We start from the raw sequence: 23858 nt of genomic DNA, 5'->3' as shown, positions 1-23858 counted from the left end.
CTTCCTCCTCCTCCTCCTCCTCTTCATTCTCCTCCACCTCTTCCTCTTCCTCCTCCTCCTCTTCCTCCTTCCCTGTAGCTTCTCATGTCTTTGAGAGAATTGACTCTACCACACAAACTAAATATGAAAACTTCCACATAAACAGAAACTTGTTTGGTTCTTGTTTCGTTCTTTACAAGTGTACGTGGATACATGTGCACATGTACAAGTATGCACAAATTTCACAAGTCCCACGTGAATCACAAATATGCAGAGTCCATTGGGAAAAGGAAAAACACACGGAGTCCGAGCGCTTTCGTGATATATTCACATTATCAAGGAGTATATCACGAAAGCGCTCGGACTCCGTGTGTTTTTTCCACTTCCTAGTGGACTCTGCATATATGTACAAGTATGTGTGTATGCACTATTCGAAAAAAAAATGAAGTCCCATTAGCGATTACCGAAAAAAACAAAAACGGCGTCGACCCGCATTAATCGCAAATCGCTTTCAAAACTCGACAGTCCGATTATCCGATTCGTATGGCGAATTCGATTAATCGGGTAATCGGACCGCCCACCTCTGGCTAATAATAGACAGTAAACTAAAACAAGAGCCCACATTACCCACATCCACTGAATACACAACAATCACGGATGACAACATTCAACACGAGCGTTTCGCAAAAGGTCCCTAAGGGTTCCGCGAGAACAAGTGAGATAAGCTAATGCACTTTTGATTTTTTTCTAATTTCATATACGTAATATAATTAAACACGCACGACATATTCTTGGTTATCGAAATTATGTAATATAGACATCATCCTATCTAACCTATTATTACAATGAAAATGAAACGAGAAAGATATGGTATATGTGTTTTTTTTTTGTTTTGTTTTTTTGCGCAGGGGTTCCTTGAGACATGCAATTTATTTTAAAGGTTACGCAAGGGTAAAAAGGTTGAGAAACGTTGCTCAACGTAAATATGGAGTATAACATTAACACACTGGAGTATATCTTTCTCAAACAAATGAAAAACTAAAGAATCACTAAGAGACACCACAACTGAAATAATCACAATCCAAATATATATACATGCATACATATAACAATGGCTTTTTCCCTCTTACAAGGACATAGACAAAAAACAATGGCATAAAAACCACTCCCATCCATTCCATCCCCATGTACTCCACTCCCATCCACCCCCCCTCCCTCCCTCTTCTCAATTTCTGCAATAAAAAAAAAAAAAAAAAAAAAAAAAAAAAAAAAAAAATCACAAATATTTATATACCACCCATCAATTCAGCCACTTGGAGCCATGTCCTTCAATTCCAACCTCTCAACTCAAGAACAGCACAATGGCAGATGCTATGAACACACAACACAATGTGGCTGAACACGAAAGAAGCAGATCAAATGGGAAACAAAATATAATAACTCCCCAACCAAAATATGCATGAGACCATAAGGCCTACACTAGGCAGTTCCATGTCCATCACCACCTGTCATCCTCATCCATAAAGTTGTCTAACCATTTCTTAAAACAACTGATAGTTTCAGCGCTCACTAATTGGTTACTAAGTCTATTTCATTCGTTGACCACCCTATTAGTAAACAAATCCTTGCTTATTTCCTTTTCAAATCTAAATTTGTTCAGTCTAAATCCTTCTGAACATAATCAGTAAGTTCCCCGGACATAACAACATCCTCACCCTCCTGCCAAACATGATCAACACAGGAAAACATCCATGACCTCCACACACGGCACTTCCAAATGAAAATCACAGAATTAGAAACAAACAGAAGATAGGGGTGAATGGAGAAGGGTTGTGTATAGATGATGCTGTGATGCATGGAGGGGAGTGGGTGGGGGATGGGGTGTGAGGAAGTATGTATGAGAAAAAATTTGACGCAGCCCGAAGGGATTTCTCCCCGTCTTCTCCTTTCCTACATGAGGGGACGGAAAGGGGGGGGGTCGCCGAATTCATGACACTGCTTCTGACCCAGGGCAGTGGACAGGATGCAGGGATGACCCGTCATCCAGGAGGTGCCAAGATAGGAGGGAGGGAGGAGGGTGGAGGGGAGTGGAATATATGGGAAATGAAATGGGTGGGAGTGATTTCTATGCCTTTTTCTTTTTGGCTACCCCCCATGTAAGGGGGAAAAAGCCTTTGGTATATGTATGTAGAAACAAATAAAACTCACGTACCAAAAAACATTCATACATACATACATACATACATATACCAATGGCTTTTTCCCCCTTACAAGGGAGGTAGCCAAAGTCAAAGGCACAAATCCACACCCACCCATTTCATCCCCACATACTCCACTCCCATCCATCACTTCCCCCTCCCTCCATCTCCTCCCGCCTCCTCCTAGATGACGGGCCATCCCTGCATTTTGCCCACTGCCCTGGGTCAGAAGCAATGCAGCAAGATACAGCACATCCACAGCAAGGCCACTTCACATTCATAAGCACAAAAAAAAAGGAAATTTATGGGTAAAAAATTATCTTTCTATTTTTTTTTTTTTTTTTTTTGTTAAATACTTAAGACATGTGCAGCCTTGGTAATTCCTACAACATGAAATCCCACACTCCTCATCCTTCTTGAGTTGCCATGGAATAAAACTAATAAAGGACAAGAGTGCTGTATAACTTCTACAAGATACAGTAACATGATAAACATCACATGCTATTTTTGTTATAAAACTATCAGGATCCAAAGGAGTCAAACTACACAATGGTCCATGACATGTTCTAAAACATTGCCCAAAGTCTTCTTACATGAGCCATTCTACATGCCCAAACAGACTATACTTCTTCCATTATCTGGTGACCCATAGGATGTGACCGGCAAAACCAGCAGCGTTGCCATGTCTAAACCACCTCCAAAGAAAACGGGGGAGACACCATTTTCTTTATATTTGCATGTATGACCGGTATAATTAAAGAGACTGCAAGCAGCCCGATGACCCACATTCAGCTTCTCTACGTAAGCGACCCCCCAACCCCAACCCCACGGAAATTCCAAGGTCAGGAGCCGGGGCAATGTCACCTGACCTGAGACACCACATCATTTAACAAGTCTCTTCTTTTCTTCAAATGTATAACAATTACTTGTATCACTTACCATTTAATGAAAAAATCAATATGCATTTAGAATATTCCATGTTAACATACTTGGAGTAGTGGACAGCTTCCGGTATATGCTGAATATTTTGATTCAGTATGTGACAACATGGTAGACAACACCTTGTGGGTCACGAGATAATGGAAATAGTATAGAAGATTACACTTAAAAGACAACCCACCAACTTATCGTTAAACTCCACTAATTTCGTTTACACCTTTCAGATTCTACACGAGACGTTACCCGTGATCGTTACCTAAACAGTGTTGATGTGGACAACTCACAACACGGTAAGTCATTTCTAAATTGCAATAATTCTATTTTCTATTCTAAAATAATTTTACGCTTACCATTCATATACCAAAAGGCCCTTTCACCTTTACAAGGGGAGTGACCACCCTTCACCCTTTTTACACCCTTCCAACACCCATTTGCTGTTCCTTCTATCTTGGGTCAATGTGGACAACAGGTCATCCCAGTCCCACACCCTCTGCTCAGGTCAGAGGCGATGCACCAGGACAGCACCTCCATAGCAAGGGCCAACAGCCAAAGCTGGCTTTCCCCCAGCTATCATTACAAGGCCACTTTCTACCCTCATCCACTCCATAATTTACAGAGTAGACAAGAAAAGATCCCTTTGGGACACATTAATTTCTCATACACTCACAACCCCTCTCCACTCGCACCTACCTCTTGGTCTCTCCCTTCCCTGCTCAACAGACAATCATCTTGCACTCAATGCCCCTTTCACCTCATCCATCAACCTCATCCTTTCTCCTCATTATCGATCTTCTCCTGAAGTTTACTCCACCCACCTCTGTGATATAAAAACATGTGAACATAAGAATGGAGGAGACTGCAAGGGACCATAAGGCCTACACTAGGCAGTTCCATATCCATTATTACTTATCATTCCCAACCATTAAGAAAGAATGATTACTTCACTAGACTTACCGCCTTAAAAACTCATCATAGGCATCTCTTCTTATTGTGTGCGCACTGACTAGGTTGTGCTGAGTCAACAACCGTCTAATATCATCTGTCAGTGCACCGTATAAACAACGTTCTCCATCAAATGTGTTGGCTTCACATCGTGCACCAACTCCGATGAGGAATTCAACAACTTGTAAATGTCCACAAAGACATGCATAGTATCTGAAATGCAATCATTCAATTATACACAGTATATATACTTTTTTACCTAGAGCTAATTTCAATTATTTCCTGAATAAAAACTAATACATGTACAGTACCAAAGACCTTTTCCCCCTTACAAGGGAGGTAGCCAAAAAATAAAGGCATAAATTCCACTCCCATCCACTCCATCCCCACATACTCCATTCCCATCCACCCCCCTCCCTCCTTCTTATCTTGGCTCCTCCTGGATTACAGGTCATCCCTGCACCTCCCCCACTGCCCTGGGTCAGAAGCAATATCGCAAGACACAGCACATCCACAGCAAGGCTGCTTCATTAAATTGGCAACCCCCCCCCTCTCTCCCCCTCATGCAGAAAATGAGAAGATGGGGAGAAATCCCTTCGGACTGCATCAATTTATTTTTCACACATATTCCCTCACCCCCCATCCCTCACCCACTCCCCCTCATGCATCACAGCAACTAATAATAATAATATAATAATTGTTGCCTTAAGTTTCACTAACTGTAAACCACATCACCACAATGGCTAGCTGCAGTACTTGGGCCATCCCAGAGATCTCTTTATGAAGAAATTCTAGACTTTTGTTTGTGCTGTATTCATGTAATACTGTTTTACAAAGGATTACAAAGGTGGAGCATGCCGACAAGAAACCTTTTGGTCCATAACTAGGTCGGATGTGGAAAAAATATAATATTGATAAATAAATAAAAGAAAAATAAATAAAAATTATAATAATATAATACTAAATAAATGCATACGTATATTTAAAATAATAAACAAACTGGTAAAGAGTAAATAATAATAATAAATTGACAGATAACTAATGATAAATGAAAATCAAGCAAATTATAATACACAAATAATAACAAACAAATAAACAAATAATAAAAAATAAATGTCACCAGCTGAAAGTAGTAGAAAGGGAGCACCTTCTGGATGTCAGGTATCAATATGGCAAAAGAAGGAAGAAATACAGTTGATGATGATACAGAAAGGGCTCATGGCTCATGGCTGGACATGAAGGGGTTGACAGATTCCTTCTAGCAGGATCACTACAATCAGGTACTCCTTATTGGTCTCTGAATGACAACTGTTTTAAGAATAGTAAAAAAAAAAAATCAGGAAAAAAAAAGGTATGCATCCCATATGATTTTTGAAAAACTAAAGATACACTTTATGCAAAGGCTATGATTTTGAGATGTGAATGACAAAATCAGTGATTATTTTTTTCTTTCTGGGATGCAACATTGAATGCTGCTCCAATAAATACTTCAAGTCCTTTATGCCATGTGCTCAATATTCAGATTTAAATAATGTATAAACCAAGCTCTTTTAAACTTGGCAGCCATGTGCAATTATTTTCACCAGACTTTCCACAACTGGGGAAGCTTTTAAAAAAAAAAAGCTAATTTTCTTTAAAGCAGAGAGGCCTTTCTGTATAGGATAAGAAGTAATTATATTTGTTAAAACACAACATAATAAATTATGCAAATTCCAAAGTAACCCATCCCTGGATTTAATGCACAAAAAGTGTGTGTGTGGGGGGGGGAGAGATATCAGTCAATAAATATAATAAAATCAATACACTAACTGTAATCTAATATTAGATTCACCAAGGATCATGAAGATGGGTTCTTGATATGTTGTAAACATATATTCAGAGGACTGTCGAATTTATTCCAAGTCACTGGATTTTGTGCAATGCCTCCAAAATCCATTACATGGGGGGACTAAAATGGCTGAATGCATTCAAGTTTAAAAGATCTATTCATTTTGAGGGTAGAGGATGAAGGGGAGTGGAGTGTATTGGGGATGGAATGGGTGGGAATGGTTTTTATGGCTTTGTTTTTTGGCTACCTACCTTCGAGGTAAAGGTAGGACTTCGTCAAGGATGTGTTATGTTGCCCTGGCTGTTCAACTTATACATGGATGGGGTGAGCGAGAGGTAAATGCAAGGGTGGTGGGCAAGGGATTGGAGATGGTTAAAGAAAATGGAGAAAAGTGGGAGGTGAGCCAGCTGTTGTTTGCGGACGACACTGTGCTTGTGGCAGGATCGGAGGAGGGATTGAGGAAGTTGGTGGCAGAGTTTGGGAGAGTATGTGACAGAAGAAAGCTAATGATAAATGTGGGTAAAAGTAAGGTGATGAGATGTACAAGGGGTGAAAGTGGCAGTAGATTGGAAGTGAGCATTAAGGGAGAGCGATTGGAGGAAGTGGATAGTTTTAGATACTTGGGTGCAAATGTGGCAGGAAAAGGTGGAGTGAAGGTGGAGGTAGAATGTAGATTGAGAGAAGCGAGTAAATGCCTTGGTGGATTAAAGAGTGTAATGAGGAATAGACATTTGGGAATGGATGCTATGAGGAGACTGTATGAAGGAGTGATTATGCCAACAGCACTGTATGGGGCAGAAACATGGAACATAAGAGAGGAAGAGAGAAGGAGTTTGAATGTGTTTGAGATGAGGTGTCTGAGAAGTATGATGGGGGTTACTAGGCTAGATAGAGTGAGAAATGAGGAGGTGAGGAGGAGAACAGGGGTGGAAAAGGAGCTGGAAGATAGGGTTGATGAAAGAAAATTAGGATGGTTTGGACACATGGAAAGAATGAGTGAAGAAAGACTAGTAAAAGAGGTATGGAAGGCAGATGTGGAGGGAGTGAATATGAGGGGACGTCCTAGGATGAGGTGGATGGATGGGGTGAAGGGGGCTTTGGGGAAGAGGGGAATGTCTGTTGAGGAAGGACGGGAGAGGACAGAAGACAGGGGTGAATGGAGAAGGGTTGTATATGGATGATGTTGTGATTGCATGAGGTGGAATGGGCAGGGGTGAGGTAGTATGTGTGAGCAAAATTTGACATAGCCCGAAGGGATTTCTCCCCATCCTCTCCTTTTATGCAATGGGGGGACGGAGAGGGGGGGGTTGCCAATTTAATGAAGCGGCCTTGCTGTGGATGTGCTGTGTCTTGCGACACTGCTTCTGACCCAGGGCAGTGGACAAGGTGCAGGGATGACCCGTCATCCAGGATGTGCTCATATAAGAGGGAGGTGTGGAGGGGTGTGGAGTGTATTTAGGGATGGGATGGGTGGAAATGATTTTATGCCTTTCCCTTTTTGGCTACCTCCCTTGTAAGGGGGAAAAAGCCTTGGTATATGTATGTATGTATGTATGTATGTATGTACCTTGTAAGGGGGAAAAAGCCTTTGGTATATCTATGTATGCATTCATTTTTATTTTGTTTTACAAGAACTATTAATTTTGATTTTGTTGAGACATTCTGACAAGTTGAGGATGGTGGAAAAAGAAAAGACGGGTCTAGTTCCAGTCAGGAATAAACTCAGAACTATGCCCACGTCTTTTATTTTCCTTCTTCCTCATTTTACATCAAATGAATTACAAGTACTAAACAATGAAGACTTATAGATTTGAAGAACTTAATTTAGAATTTTATATATTTAACTAGTATGTACTCTGTACAAGATTTATGCCAAATTTAATGTTTAAACCACAAAAACACCATAGCTACTTCCCAAATTATTCTCTGCTTAACACAATCCTAACTAGTTATCGTTACAAAGTCTCATCAGGTTAATAAATCTACCAAGCATTAACCATAACAAAGTCTTTAAATTAAGTTTTATTTTGAGTACCAATAAATTAATGTACATACATACATACATATACCAAGGCTTTTTCCCCCTTACAAGGGGGGTAGCCAAAAAGAAAAAGGCATAAAATCATTCCCACCCATTCCATCCCTGAATACACTCCACACCCCTCCATCCTCCCTCTTATCTTAGCACCTCCTGAAATGACGGGTCATCCCTGCACCTTGTCCACTGCCCTGGGTCAGAAGCAGTGTCGCACGACACAGCACATCCACAGCAAGGCCGCTTCATTAAATCGGCGACCCCCCTCTCCGTCCCCCCATTGCATAAAATGAGAGGACAGATAGAAATCCCTTCAGGCTGCGTCAAATTTTGCTCACACATACTACCTCACCCACCATCCCCCCACCCATTCCACCTCATGCAATCACAACATCATCCATATACAACCATTCTCCATTCACCCGTCTTCTGTCCTCTCCCGTCCTTCCTCAACAGACATTCCCCTCTTCCCCAAAGCCCCCTTCACCCCATCCATCCACCTCATCCTATGTATCCAAGTGAAAAGCAAATCCCCCAATCCATAGGTGGAGGGGTTACTGCACATCAGAACAATACTTAACAGAAGTAATGAAAAAAACAAAATGGTAAAATAGTATTACACTTACAATGGGGTGCATAACCTATATGACTGTCAATTGTACATCAGAACAATACTTAACACAAGTAATGAAAAAAACAAAATGGTAAAATAGTATTACACTTACAATGGGGTGCATAACCTATATAACTGTCAATTGCACATCAGAACAATACTTAACACGAGTAATGAAAAAATAAAATAGTAAAATAGTATTATACTTACAATGGGGTACATAATCTATATGACTGTCAATTGCACATCAGAACAATACTTAACACAAGTAATGAAAAAAACAAAATGATAAAATAGTATTACACTTACAATGGGGTGCATAACCTATATAACTGTCAATTGCACATCAGAACAATACTTAACACGAGTAATGAAAAAAATAAAATAGTAAAATAGTATTATACTTACAATGGGGTACATAATCTATATGACTGTCAATTGCACATCAGAACAATACTTATCACAAGTAATGAAAAAACAAAATAGTAAAATAGTATTATACTTACAATGGGGTACATAATCTATATTACTGTCAATTGCACATCAGAACAATACTTAACACAAATAATGAAAAAAAAAGTAAAATAGTATTATACTTACAATGGGGTACTGTCCCACCTATCTCGAATATTAACGTCAACATCCTTCTGTTCCACCAAAATTCTGAAACAGATTTCACACAATTAATAAACAATAACTGCAGCATACGACACCAGCTCTCTACTACAACTCCTATAATAATAACTATTATCTCTAATTTTAATGAATGGAAACACATTCCCCCAATCTCTCTACTACAACTCTTATATATAGATGCAACTAAAAAAAAAAAAAAAACATTTATTTATAAAAAAAAAATTATAAGAAAAACACCTTGACTAAAAAAAATGGATATTTTCATTTTTTTTTATATTTTCCAGGCCCATAGACTATGATCAATTTGTGCATACCTTATTGTTTATCCTATTTTATGTGTATGTTTAACCATTCATGACAAGGAAATTTGGAGTGTTTAATCTTTGAATATTATACTAAGAGTAAATTTTGTAAGGTAGCCATATTGGCCCATATACAGTATCTACATTTGTTGCAGCATCTGAATCCTGACTAAAAAGGTCAATTACTTGTTTATCTTTATACTGTGTCTGATGTCTCTTTGGATAAGGTAGATACGCACATGTGGAGGGATGAATCAAGTACTTACACCTGTTTTCATACACTTGATATTTAATATCTGAACAAATTTGGACGTGTCAAAAAAAAACTCATAAAAAAAAGTTTTTTAGACTTGCGATTAGATTTTTTTTATTTTTGCATCACTACTCCTATATCATAATAATAACTATCAACTCTAATTCTAATGAATGGAAACACATTCCCCCAATAGCCTGCAACAATTCTTTGACTTTCCCATAGGTTTCACTATGGACAAAAATATCACAAATTACGGTGAAATAGTCTTCATGCCCACAAAGATAGATGTAGTCATACAAGCATGATTCTTGCTTCTAAATTTTAGGAGGAACTTTTTTGTCGAGTTAATGTCAAAAGGGATTTGATTGAGTTGGGTGTTTGGCAGCTGGTGTGTTTGGCAGCTGGTCTTAACACCTTTCAGTACATCGATGCCTACATAGGCATCATGAGGCACGAGCGGGTATACAGGAGTCCCTCAAATAATGCAGATTCGAATAACACGGATTCAATCATACACGGATCTTATTTCAAACCATTTCAAATGTAGAGAACCGTTTTAAAATTCGCTCCGAGTCGGACACTCATACGCACACACACGGCAACATCGCAAACATTTGTGGTGACTGCTTTCTATTTTACCATATACAGTCAATCCTCACATAACGCGGTCATTATGTACACTGGGAACTGCTCAAACAAGGGTGTGGGGTGAGGGGATAGCCGTGGGTGGCTGCCTGCGGTCACATGTCAACCTCTGGGTACTGATGCAGGAGGGAGGGAGGGGACAACAAGCTTTAGCTTGTCGCTTCCATCACCTGCACCATGCTATCGTGACATTTTACCGCCCTAACCTGTTGAAGTGTAATGTTTCTTTTGTTTTAGAACACAACTAATAAGTCTGATAATGACTGCGCGTGTCGTGTCTTAATTTCTCTTATGAGGTTCTTGTTGTTACTGGCGGTGGTGGTTTGGGAGATCAAAAACAGACATATACATGCTTACACATGTGTAGACATGCACACGTAGACATGTGTTAGACAACCAGTGTATGTTGTGAATGCGCGTGCATGTACACACAAATATGAACACAGACACGCACATACATGCTTACTTGTACATGTGAACACAGACACATACACCCACGCACGCACACACACACACACGCCACACACATACATATGCCACATACACACACATATACATACGCCACATACACACACACGCGTGTATACGCCACATACACACACATATGTATATACGCCACATGCACACATGCATATACACCACATACACACACATGTATATACGCACAAACACATACATATGCCACAAACGCCACATACATACACCACACACACACAGACACACACACTTCAACGAATGGACGGCTTAGAAGACGTTCTGAAGAAAAGTGAAGTCTGTGGATCCCAACGCAAAGAGAAGTGCCTAGTGTTTTTGCAGGGTGGGGGGGAAATTGCTCGTGGAATAGTGGGAACGTAGGGAAAGAGGAAAAGGGGAGGGATTACTGAGGGAAATGGAAGGAAATGAGGAGGGAGTAGACTTTGACCAGCCAGACAAGCGGAAGGTAAACAAAAGACTTAGCGAGGATCAAATGTCTAATAAAAATGTAAAGATTAGAAGTATAGAGAGGAGCAATACAGAAGAAAGTGACGAGAATATGTTCCAGGGATTTAAAGAGGGTGGGGGGGACACAACCCCCCCCCCCCGACTGATAAGACTAGAGGAGAGAGTTGATAAGGTGATCGAGGACTTGGAGCGTAAGTTAGGTAACGTAGACTCCATTTTTCAAAGAATTGAAAGGTTGGAACAACTAGAGAAGGCTAACAGAAACTTAACTGAAGAAATAGAGGACCTAAAAAGACAGTTAGGAAATGTAAAGGAGGAGAATGAGAAATTGAAGAAGAATAGTAATGAAAACAGAGAGAAACTAGCTACAGAAGCTAAAAATTGGAGAATAACTCAAGAAGGGAATAAGGTTTCATTCACTGACATAGTCAAACAGCAATTGAAAGAACATAATGAAGACTCAGTTATTAAAGTGATGAGACAGAAGGAGAATATAGTAAGAGAATTAGCTGACAAAAAGAAATGTATAATTATATTAGGAATGGAAGAGAAACATAACCCAGATAGAACTGCAAGAATCAAGGAGGAAAATGAAAGAGTAAGCAGTTTATTAAAATTAGTCCAGGAAGATGAACCAGAAATTATAAAGGAAATTGAGGAAAAATTCAGACTCGGAAAATATAGTACAGATAAGACCAGACCAATTAAGATTAAATTCAGGTCACAAACAACAGCAGAGAAAATTCTATCCAAGACAGGGAAACTAGCAACAAATGATCAATATAAAAAGGTATGGATAAAAAGAGAAATGAATAAGGAGGAAAGAGAGGCAGAAAAGCAGAAAAGAATTGAAGCTAAGGCAAAAAACGAGGAAAGAACGGAGTCAGAGAAAGAGAGATTCTATTGGAGAGTAGTGAACATGAAAATAAAGCAGTTCGACATACTAAAGAAAAACATAAGGGAAACAGAGAATACAATGGAAGTGGCAGAAAACTAAGAGTGTCTTACACAAATATAGATGGATTGATAACAGGATTGAATGAACTGAATGATTATTTGAAAGAAAAAGAACCGGACATAATGGGAATTGTAGAAACAAAATTAAAAGGCCCACTACCACCCAACAGTGTAGGACATGATACATACAATTATTGGATTAGAAACAGAGAGAAAAAACAAGGGGGTGGAGTTATGTTCCTGACTAAGAAGGATATAAACGTGAAAGGTGTCATATATGGAAAGAATACAGTAGAGATGATTATGATAGAAGTGGAAGACCGAGATAAGAAGAGCAGAAAATTTGTGATCAATTATGTGCCTCCGAAAACAGCCTCATGGGAGGAGAGTGAACATAAAAGTATGTTAGAGGACACAAAGATAGCATTAACTAAAATAATGGAAGACGGAGGAAGAATAGTTATGATGGGCGACTTTAATTGCAAAGAAATCTGCTGGGAAGAAATGACAGTAAAGAGTGGTGATGACTCATGGGGAAATGCTCTACTTGAGATGATTACTGACCATTCAATGACACAATGGATACAAGAGAACACTAGGTATAGAAATGAAGAAGAACCATCGAGGCTAGACTTAATAATTACATCTGAACCTAGAATAGTGGACAAGATTGAATATAAAACACCAATAGGTAAAAGTGACCACATATTGATTGAACTGGAACTTAATGAAGAAAAATATATGAAAAGAAATGAACAATATAGAAAAGGAAGAATGATGTATGAAAAAACAAACTTTGATAAAATAAGAGAATTCTTCCAACAAGAAAACTGGGAAGAAATATACAAAGAAGAAACAACAGTGGAAGAGAAATGGAATATTTTGACAAAAATTTACAAAAAAGGAGTGGAAAAGTATGTCCCAAGACAAAAACAAGAAAAAGAATATGTAAAATGCTGGTACAACAAAAGTTGTAGGGAGTTAAAGGACAAAAGAGACAAAGCCTGGAACAGATGGAAAAAAGACAGAAGACCTGAAAAATGGAAAATATATACTGGTTATAGAAATGAATATGTACAAAAGTGCAGAGAGAAAAAAAGAAAATATGAAAAAGATGTTATAGAAAAGTGTAAAGATCAACCAAAACTATTCTACAGATTTGTAAACAATAAACTGAAAAACAAACAAGACTTAGAGAAATTAAGACAAGGAGGAGTTGAATACACTGAGGAAATGGAAATGGCAGAAATTATGAACAAACATTTTAAATCAGTGTTTACAAGGGAAAATATACAACCTGAAGAGATTGAGTGGAAGGAAAAAGTCCCCCCTATGGAAGAAATAGAAGTAACAAAGAATGAAATATTGACACACTTGGGTAATTTTGATGTCAGAAAATCGCATGGGCCAGATGAAATAGCAAACTGGATTCTGAAAGAATGCAGGAATGAACTGGCAGACAAAATACATAGCATAATAAGCAGTTCCTTAAAAGAAGGAAAAGTTCCAGAAGATTGGAAAAAAGCAAATATAGTACCTATATATAAAGGAGGAAATAAAGAAGAACCTACCAACTATAGACCAGTCTCTCTAACAAGTACAATAGCAAAAATATGTGAAAGAATTATCAAAAGTAGATGGGTAAAATACTTGGAAAAAAACAACGTACTAAATCCAAGGCAATTTGGATTCAGACAAGGACGATCATGCGTCACCAATTTAATATGTTTCTATTCAAGGCTAATAGATATAATACAAGAAAGAGATGGATGGGCTGATTGTGCATTTCTAGACCTAAAAAAAGCTTTTGACAAAGTACCACATAAGAAGTTGCTTAAGAAATTAGAATATGAAGGAGGAATACAAGGTAAATTGCTAAATTGGATGGAAGACTTTTTGCAAGAAAGAAAAATGAGAGTAGTGATAAGAGATCAGCACTCAAAATGGAATGAAGTAATAAGCGGTGTCCCGCAGGGAACAGTTCTGGCCCCAATAATGTTTGCTATATATATTAATGATATGGATGAAGGAATTGAAAGCTATATGAGCTTCTTTGCAGATGATGCAAAACTACTGAAAAGAGTGAAAACTGAAGAAGATTGTGAATCACTACAGAGAGATCTAAATAAAGTACAAGAATGGAGTAGGAAGTGGGAGATGGAGTTCAATACAAAAAAGTGTAGTATAATGGAATTTGGAAAAAGCAAAAACAGAATAACAGGATCATATAATTTGGGAAAAGAAGGAATAAAAAAAGTAGAAAATGAGAAGGACCTGGGAGTCATTGTTATGAATAATATGTCACCTGAGAAACATATAAATAAGATTTTTGGAGAAACTTATAATTTAATAAGAACAATTAAAGTGGCATTTACATACCTGGATGAAGAAATGGTGAGGAAAATCCTAATCACCCTGATAAGACCAAGATTGGAATATGCAGCAACGATATGGTCACCAAGTACAAAAAAATGTATAAAAAAACTTGAAAGAATACAAAGAGCAATTACAAAACTGGCACCAACACTCTCAAAACTATCATATGAAGAGAGACTACAAAAACTTAAACTACAGACACTAGAGCAAAGAAGAGAGAGAGGAGATTTGATAGCTATTTACAGAATCATGAAAGGCATAGAAATTACTGATAGAGAGAATCTGATAAAATGGGATGACAGAAATACAAGAGGACACGGAAAGAAAATAAAAAAAGACAGCTATAGAAGAGATTTTAAAAAGAACAGCTTTCCTCACAGAGCAATAGACAGTTGGAACAAGTTAGATGAGAAAGTGGTGTGTGTAAAAACAATACATGAATTTAAAAATAGTTTAGATAAAATGAGATATGAAGACGGGACCCCACGAGCATAGCTCCCCTTCCCGTAAAATACAACTAGGTAAATACAACTAGGTAAATACACACACACACACACACAATTTTAAAAATAGTTTAGATAAAATGAGATATGAAGACGGGACCCCACGAGCATAGCTCCCCTTCCCGTAAAATACAACTAGGTAAATACACACACACACACACACAACAATACATGAATTTAAAAATAGTTTAGATAAAATGAGATATGAAGACGGGACCCCACGAGCATAGCTCCCCTTCCCGTAAAATACAAGTAGGTAAATACACACACACACACACACACGCACGCACACATACATACACACACACACGTACATATATACATACATACGGTTCTCGGTATTTAATATGGAATGTCAGCATACGCAGATTTGGTCATACATGGTAATTTCAGGAACCTAACCCCCGTGTTATCTGAGGGACTCCTGTGTGAGAATGCCGGCATTGGTGTCTTGATAATATTTATTTTGTAGCTGTAGATGAGTGACCCCATATTCTGTGAATTGGCTTGATCATATTTTCAGTGGTTATTAATATTTAGAGTGAAAGAGAATAAGTAATACAGCTGTAACTTCATATTTCATAACGCAAGTATTGTGGTGCATCATCAAATCATTGTACACCAGGCAGCTGATGTTGCTCATGAGAATTTTACTCATTTTGTGATCTGAGAATAAATATGTTTTTCCTTGGAATTGCAGTGTGGCATAAGAGACACGTTGCTACCGATGTCTATGGTCTCCCACATTAGAGAGATAGAGACTATAAATGAAATATATAAATATTAGTGCTGTATTTTTATACTGTGTCACATTTGTATCCATCATATTTTATTTGAATGGCACATAAGGATGAATTTGTGAGAAACACTAATTAAGACACTCACATTGACAAGCACAGATCTCTGGAAAAAAAAAAAGAGTAATTTTTTTTGCTCTGCCTATAACAGACTTTTCAAGACTTTTCCACAATAGAGTGAAACTGCTGAAGCCCTATTTCTATTTATCCTTGACCCTAACTGAGGCCAATAGCTTCATATAGTCTGACAAACCTAACCTCACAAAAGTGAATGAATTGCACTAACTATCCATCTAGCCAAAGATTTCCTCCTATCTTTTTCCACCCTGTTGGATTGATATGAGCAATTATAATTTTGTTTAGAGTATTTCTTGTTCTAATTAGCAATCCTCTACAGCAAGCTATATTGTTGTCCACTCTAACAAGACAGCAGCACCACAACTAAGCTACAAATTAATATATCAGTGAGTGGGTAAGTCATTCCCACCTAATTCAACTGACAGATTTTGACTATTATTCTAAAGATTTAATAACTCTACTATTATCTGTAAAATGGTCCACTGCAAAGGATTACTAGCAAATATATGAAATCCCATATACAAAACGGCTACTGCAAATATTAATGGAAGTGACACCAAGTCGCAAAAATACATGTTATAATGTTCTGCCTAATTGTTATATAGACACCTCTTTACAGATTTGACATTGGTTCATCATTATCAATGGCATTCCTGTAGTGGAAAATAAACAAGATTATTTGTGAAAGTCTGTGAATAAATGGTAAGTTTATCTGAAGCTAGCAGACATGACAACATTTTCCCACATCTTACTGTGTCACTCCTTGTTACCAAACACATAAATTGAGGTATATTTTTCATATGATTGATTACACTTTAAAATATCACAATTAAACATACCACATAACAATAAACACTACTGCTGTTATGCCATCTACACCATTCATTGGCTGTTATGTATTAAACACGTATACAAGTAAAACACTACGTACTCTCATGTTTCTGTCACTGTTAGTTACTTAATAAGACTTCCCTCACCTCACAGTTTCATAGTCTCCTTTCTTACAGCTTTGAAATAGCTCGAATACGTCCATACTTAAATTCATTTTTACCAATATCTTTTACAGTCCATACTAACACAAATTGCGTTTGAATTGCGTATTGAACAACCAGGTTTGTTGGCCGAGCTTCAAGTATGTCACGCAACTGTTTATATTACCCAGCTGATCTCGCCGCATTGCAACTTACCAGAATCCTCGTACTTATTGATTAAAATGGTCGTACTTTCCATTTGTTTATGTCTACTGTATTTTGTTCAATAATAGCCTGTTTTGTTTAAGTAGTTTGTACTTAATGCACTGATGACTTAAAAACAATATTATTAGTCAAACGTAAACAAAATTCAAATAATTGATGCTGGCGGAGACAAGGAATATGGTAAGAAATAAATCATAGACTTATTCTTTGAATGGAAATTCCTATTAACTCTCAAGATTTCACAATACCATGATAGTCACACAGTTCTTGCGTGATGAGCCTACAATATATTATTGGACAAAAAACGTAGATTAATTACACCACAGAATTCTAAAGTTCCCTTGATTTTTATTCTTATATAACGTACACAAGAGAATTCTTATTCTTTCTGTTGGCTTACTAATTTCATTCAGGATTTCTTTAACACTGCCGTGAATATATATATATATATGTATATATGTATATATGTATATATACATATATATAGATAGATATGTATACATATATATATATATATATACATACATATATATATACATATATATATATATATATATATATATATATACATATATATATATATATATATATATATATATATATATATATATATATATATACATGCAATAAAAACACTAGGAGCGTGTGTTCACAAATATGTATGTATATATATATATATATATATATATGTATATATATACACATGTATATATATATATATATATATACATATATATACATATATATATATACATGTATATATATGTATATATATATATATATATAATATATATATATTCATATATTACAAAGGCGGAGCATGCCGACAGGAGACCTATTGGTCCATATCTAGGTCGGATGCGAAAAAAAACAACATAATAGTAATAAGGTAATAAATAAAAACTATAATAATGGAAATAACAAATTAAATACATAAATAAATGCATAGGTATAGTTAAGTGATAAACAAACAGGTAAATAGTAAATAATAATAAATTGACATATAACTAATAATAAATGAAAATCAAACAGACAAATGATAACAAGACAAAAACAAATAATATAAAATGAATTATAATCATTACAGCATCTTGCTTAGGTGTTTATTTAAATGATTCTTAAAGCTTCGAACTGAACTACATTGCACTACCTGTGCAGGAAGTTTATTCCATTCATTAACTACACGGTTGGCAAAGTTGTTTCTACCTACTTCCAAATTGAATCTATTTCCGGACAGTTTGAGACCATTGTTTCTTGTCTGATTCTCATTCAATGTGAAAATTTTGTCACTTTTGATGTTGTCAATTCCCTTTAAAATCTTAAAGACCTGTATCAAGTCACCTCTGAGTCTACGCTTTTTTGGGGGAAAATAGATTCATATGTTTTCGTCGATTTTCGAATGATTTATTTTTGATATTTGGAATCAGTTTTGTGGCTCGCCGTTGTACTTTTTCCAGTCTGTCAATGTCTTTAATGAGATTCGGTGACCATACGGAAACAGCATATTCCAAATGTGGACGAACTAACGATTTATATACATATAGCTTGGAGTGATGGACTTTTGAAATCAAAAGATCGCGCAATCAGTCCTAGAATCTTATTTGCTTTCTCAGAGGCTGAAATACAGTGCTTGGATGATTTGAGGTCGTTACTGATAATTACGCCGAGATCTTTTTCACTATCCACTTTTGTTAACGAATTTCCAAATAACTTGTAATCGTACTTACTGTTATTTTTACCTATGTGCATTACCTTGCATTTACTTGTGTTAAATTTCATTAGCCACTTTTCAGACCATTGCTGTAATTTATCTAAATCTTCTTGAATGTCTAATTGGTTTGAGTGATTATTTGCCACTCCGCACAGTTTTGTATCATCAGCAAATTTGGAAACAGTAGATTTTAGTCCATTTATATATACTATGAATAGAAGTGGCCCAAGAACGGAACCTTGAGGAACTTCACTTGTAACATTTTCCATCCAGAAGTTTTTCCATTTAAAACAACTCTCTGTTTTCGACCATTCAACCAATTACTAGTCCAACCTAATAGGCTACCACTTATTCCGTGTAAAGCTAATTTAGTAAGTAGTCTTTTGTGTGGGACGGTATCAAAAGCTTTTGCAAAGTCTAGATATATCAAATCTATATTGTTTCTTTTGTCATAATTCGAGATAACTGTGTTGTAGAATTCGAGTAAGTTAGTCACGCAAAAACGTTTCCGTCTGAAACCATGCTGGCTATCATTTATCAAACGGTTACTTTCTAAATGATGTTCGATAGCATCTCTGATGATAGTTTCCATTATTTTTCCTACGATTGAAGTCAAACTTATAGGCCTATAGTTATTTGGCTTCTTTTTATCACCTTTTTTGAATATAGGAGTAACGTTAGCTAGCTTCCATTCTCTTGGGACATCTCCGGATAGGATGGATTTCTTGAAAATAATTTCTAATGGAACAACAATCTCATTTATCATATCCTTTAAGATTCTTGGATGCCAACCGTCAGGCCCTGGCGTTTTATTAACCTTGAGTTTATCTATACACCTTTTAATTTTTTCTTTTGTTATATTTACTGCAGTGAGTAAGTTTACCCTAGACTTTTCACAGGTTTTAGTTTGGAATTCACTTTGAGGTGTTTCGTTTACGAATACCGAGCTAAAACGATTGTTTAAGATATTGCACATTCCTTCATTTGAATATTCAAGTTGACCGTCAGCAGATAATAGTGGACCAATGTGATTCCTAACAACCTTTTTATCTCTAATGTCACTATAGAATTCTTTGGGATTCTCTTTGGATTTATCAGCGATGTTCATTTCGTATTGTCGTTTTCTTTTTCTTATTGTCTTTTTTGAATCTCTCTGTATTGATACATAAGATTCATAGTCATTAGATGCACCCGAGCACTTATATTTCTTATAAGCCTGTCTCTTTTTTGCATGTATGTATACTAAAGTAATTGAACACAACATCATTCTCTGACAATTATTAATCTTCTTACTAATGTTCTCAAGTTTTCTGACAGTAGATCTTCCTTCTGGAGGATTACAAAGGATTACAAAGGCGGATCATGCCGACAGGAAACCTTTTGATCCATATCTAGGTCGGATGCAAAAAAAAAAAAATAATATACATATATATATATATATATATATATATATATATATATACATATATATATCATATTAATAATAAATACAAACTATAATCATGTAAATAACAAATAAAATACATAAATAAATGCATAGGTATAGTAAAAATAATAAACAGGTAAATAGTAAATAATAATAAATTGACATATAACTAATAATAAATGAAAATCAGACAGACAAATTATAACAAAACAAAAACAAATAATATAACATAAATCATAATCATTACAGCATCTTACTTAGGCATTTATCTAAATGATTCTTAAAGCTTCGAACTGAACTACATTGCACTACCTGTGCAGGAAGTTTATTCCATTCATTAACTACACGGTTGGCAAAGTTGTTTCTACCTACTTTCAAATTGAATCTATTTCCGGACAGATTGAGACCATTGTTTCTTGTCTGATTCTCATTCAATGTGAAAATTTTGTCACTTTTGATGTTGTCAATTCCCTTTAAAATCTTAAAGACCTGTATCAAGTCACCTCTAAGTATACGCTTTTTTAGGGAAAACAGATTCATGTGCTTAAGTCGATTTTCGTATGATTTATTTTTGATATTTGGAATCAGTTTTGTGGCTCGCCGTTGTACTTTTTCCAGTCTGTCAATGCCTTTAATGAGATTCGGTGACCATACGGAAACAGCATATTCCAAATGTGGACGAACTAACGATTTATATAGCTTGTTAATGAGTGATGGACTTTTGAAATCAAAAGATCGCGCAATCAATCCCAGAATCTTATTTGCTTTCTCAGAGGCTGAAATACAGTGCTTGGATGATTTGAGGTCGTTACTGATAATTACGCCGAGATCTTTTTCACTATCCACTTTTGTTAACGAATTTCCAAATAACTTGTAATCGTACTTACTGTTATTTTTACCTATGTGCATTACCTTGCATTTACTTGTGTTAAATTTCATTAGCCACTTTTCAGACCATTGCTGTAATTTATCTAAATCTTCTTGAATATCTAATTGGTTTGGGTGATCATTTGCCACTCCGCACAGTTTTGTATCATCAGCAAATTTGGAAACAGTAGATTTTAGTCCATGGTCTATATCATTTATATATACTATGAATAGAAGTGGCCCAAGAACGGAACCCTGAGGAACTCCACTTGCAACACTTTTCCATTTAAAACAACTCTCTGTTTTCGACCATTCAACCAATTACTAGTCCAACCTAATAGGCTACCACTTATTCCATGCAAAGCTAATTTAGTAAGTAGTCTTTCGTGTGGGACGGTATCAAAAGCTTTTGCAAAGTCTAGATATATTAAATCTATATTGTTTCTTTTGTCATAATTCGAGATAACTGTGTTGTAGAATTCGAGTAAGTTAGTTACGTAAGAACGTTTCCGTCTGAAACCATGCTGGCTGTCATTTATCAAACGGTTACTTTCTAAGTGATATTCGATAGCATCTCTGATGATAGTTTCCATTATTTTTCCTACGATGGATGGGCAAAGACAGAAGGAACTCCTGTCAGAAAAATTGAGAACATTAGTAAGTACGATTACAAGTTATTTGGAAATTCGTTAACAAAAGTGGTTAGTGAAAAAGATCTCGGCGTAATTATCAGTAACGACCTCAAATCATCCAAGCACTGTATTTCAGCCTCTGAGAAAGCAAATAAGATTCTAGGACTGATTGCGCGATCTTTTGATTTCAAAAGTCCATCACTCATTAACAAGCTATATAAATCGTTAGTTCGTCCACATTTGGAATATGCTGTTTCCGTATGGTCACCGAATCTCATTAAAGACATTGACAGACTGGAAAAAAGTACAACGGCGAGCCACAAAACTGATTCCAAATATCAAAAATAAATCATACGAAAATCGACTAAAACACATGAATCTGTTTTCCCTAAAAAAGCGTAGACTCAGAGGTGACTTGATACAGGTCTTTAAGATTTTAAAGGGAATTGACAACATCAAAAGTGACAAAATTTTCACATTGAATGAGAATCAGACAAGAAACAATGGTCTCAAACTGTCCGGAAATAGATTCAATTTGAAAGTAGGTAGAAACAACTTTGCCAACCGTGTAGTTAATGAATGGAATAAACTTCCTGCACAGGTAGTGCAATGTAGTTCAGTTCGAAGCTTTAAGAATCATTTAGATAAATACCTAAGCAAGATGCTGTAATGATTATAATTTATCTTATATTATTTGTTTTTGTTTTGTTATCATTTGTCTGTCTGATTTTCGTTTATTATTAGTTATATCAATTTATTATTATTTACTATTTACCTGTTTGTTTATTATTTAACTATACCTATGCATTTATTTATGTATTTTATTTGTTATTTACATTATTATAGTTTTTACTTATTATTTTATTATCAATATGCTTTTTTTCGCATCCGACCTATATATGGACCAAAAGGTTTCCTGTCGGCATGCTCCACCTTTGTAATCCTTTGTAATCCTTTGAAGATTGATAAATGTCAGAATACTGTTGTGTTCAACTCACTTTGTATTAGTGAGAATGTGCACCCAAAATATACATACATATATGTGTATATAGAAATGGAGAAATAATTAAATGTAGAGACAAAATGGTAAAAAGAGTAGAAGAATTTTACCAAGAGCTATACTCGTCGAAGACCGTAGTTGAGTCAGTAAATTCATCTGTAAACGTTAGTAGTGTACCAGAGATTACAAAGGAAGAAGTAGAATTTGCTCTAAAAACTATGAAACGAGGAAAAGCACCTGGGGAAGATGGTATATCAATAGATCTGTTGAAAGACGCAGGAAAATTAGTTCATATTAAATTAGCTGTGTTGTACACCCAGTGTTTACGTCAAGCAAGCGTTCCTGATGCTTGGTGCAATGCTATAGTGATTATACTTCATAAAAAGGAGACCAGAAGGACCTTAGTAACTATTGGCCGATTAGCTTGCTATCAAATGGATATAAAGTATTCTGCAAGATCCTTACAAATAGACTAAGTCGTGTTTTAGATGGAAACCAACCGAGAGAACAGGCAGGCTTTAGGAGCAGATACTCGACTCTAGACCATTTGCAGTATATATATATATATATATATATATATATATATATATATATATATATATATACATATATATATATTCATATATATACATACATGCATACATACATATATATATATATATATATATATATATATATACATATATATATATATATATATATATATATATATATATACATACATACATATACTCACCATTCCACTTCCACGAGGAGGGAAGTGAAAAACCCCTGTTAGGCCAAGCCCTGTCAATCGCGGCAAACCGCTAGATATTTTAGGCCGATGTTCGAGTCGCCTCCCCACCTGGCCAGGGCTACCGGGAACCAACGCAAGAAGCGTGCGCGGGGTCCCGGGTATCGAACTCACGACCACCTGACCATGAGTTCAACACAGTATCCAAGAGTATCCGTGGACAACTGTAGAACATTGCCTCACGAGCCCGACATATATATATAGATA

General features: G+C 36.2%; 2 protein-coding genes across 7 annotated transcripts in view; one reads left to right on the top strand and one right to left on the bottom strand.

Annotated features, from left to right (window-relative positions):
• LOC143040615 (ankyrin repeat and BTB/POZ domain-containing protein 1-like) overlaps positions 1 to 17182 on the bottom strand; it is a 58331-nt gene extending 41149 nt beyond the window's left edge. For 3 of the 4 annotated variants that reach the window (XR_012967729.1, XM_076211759.1, XM_076211761.1), the window contains exons 1-3: positions 17004 to 17182; positions 9135 to 9197; positions 4071 to 4271 (exon numbers count right to left, since the gene is read on the bottom strand). Coding sequence is in view for 3 of the 4 variants with exons in the window: in XM_076211759.1 (XP_076067874.1) it covers positions 4071 to 4271; positions 9135 to 9197; positions 17004 to 17071 (332 nt within the window). In the remaining variant the exon portion in view is untranslated. The remainder of the gene's footprint in view (positions 1 to 4070; positions 4272 to 9134; positions 9198 to 17003) is intronic. The other variant, XM_076211760.1, reaches the window with a different exon arrangement.
• Positions 1 to 23858, top strand: part of LOC143040616 (ras-related protein Rab-7L1-like) — an 84689-nt gene that overhangs the window by 10353 nt on the left and 50478 nt on the right. For all 3 annotated transcript variants that reach the window (XM_076211770.1, XM_076211764.1, XM_076211769.1), the window contains exon 2: positions 3341 to 3406. Coding sequence is in view for 2 of the 3 variants with exons in the window: in XM_076211764.1 (XP_076067879.1) it covers positions 3341 to 3406 (66 nt within the window). In the remaining variant the exon portion in view is untranslated. The remainder of the gene's footprint in view (positions 1 to 3340; positions 3407 to 23858) is intronic.

The sequence above is a fragment of the Oratosquilla oratoria genome, chromosome 29 (genome assembly GCF_046742065.1).
Source record: "Oratosquilla oratoria isolate Oo_2021 chromosome 29, ASM4674206v1, whole genome shotgun sequence".
NCBI classification, from domain to species: Eukaryota; Metazoa; Arthropoda; class Malacostraca; order Stomatopoda; family Squillidae; genus Oratosquilla; species Oratosquilla oratoria.
This window is presented reverse-complemented; position numbering and strand designations above follow the sequence as displayed.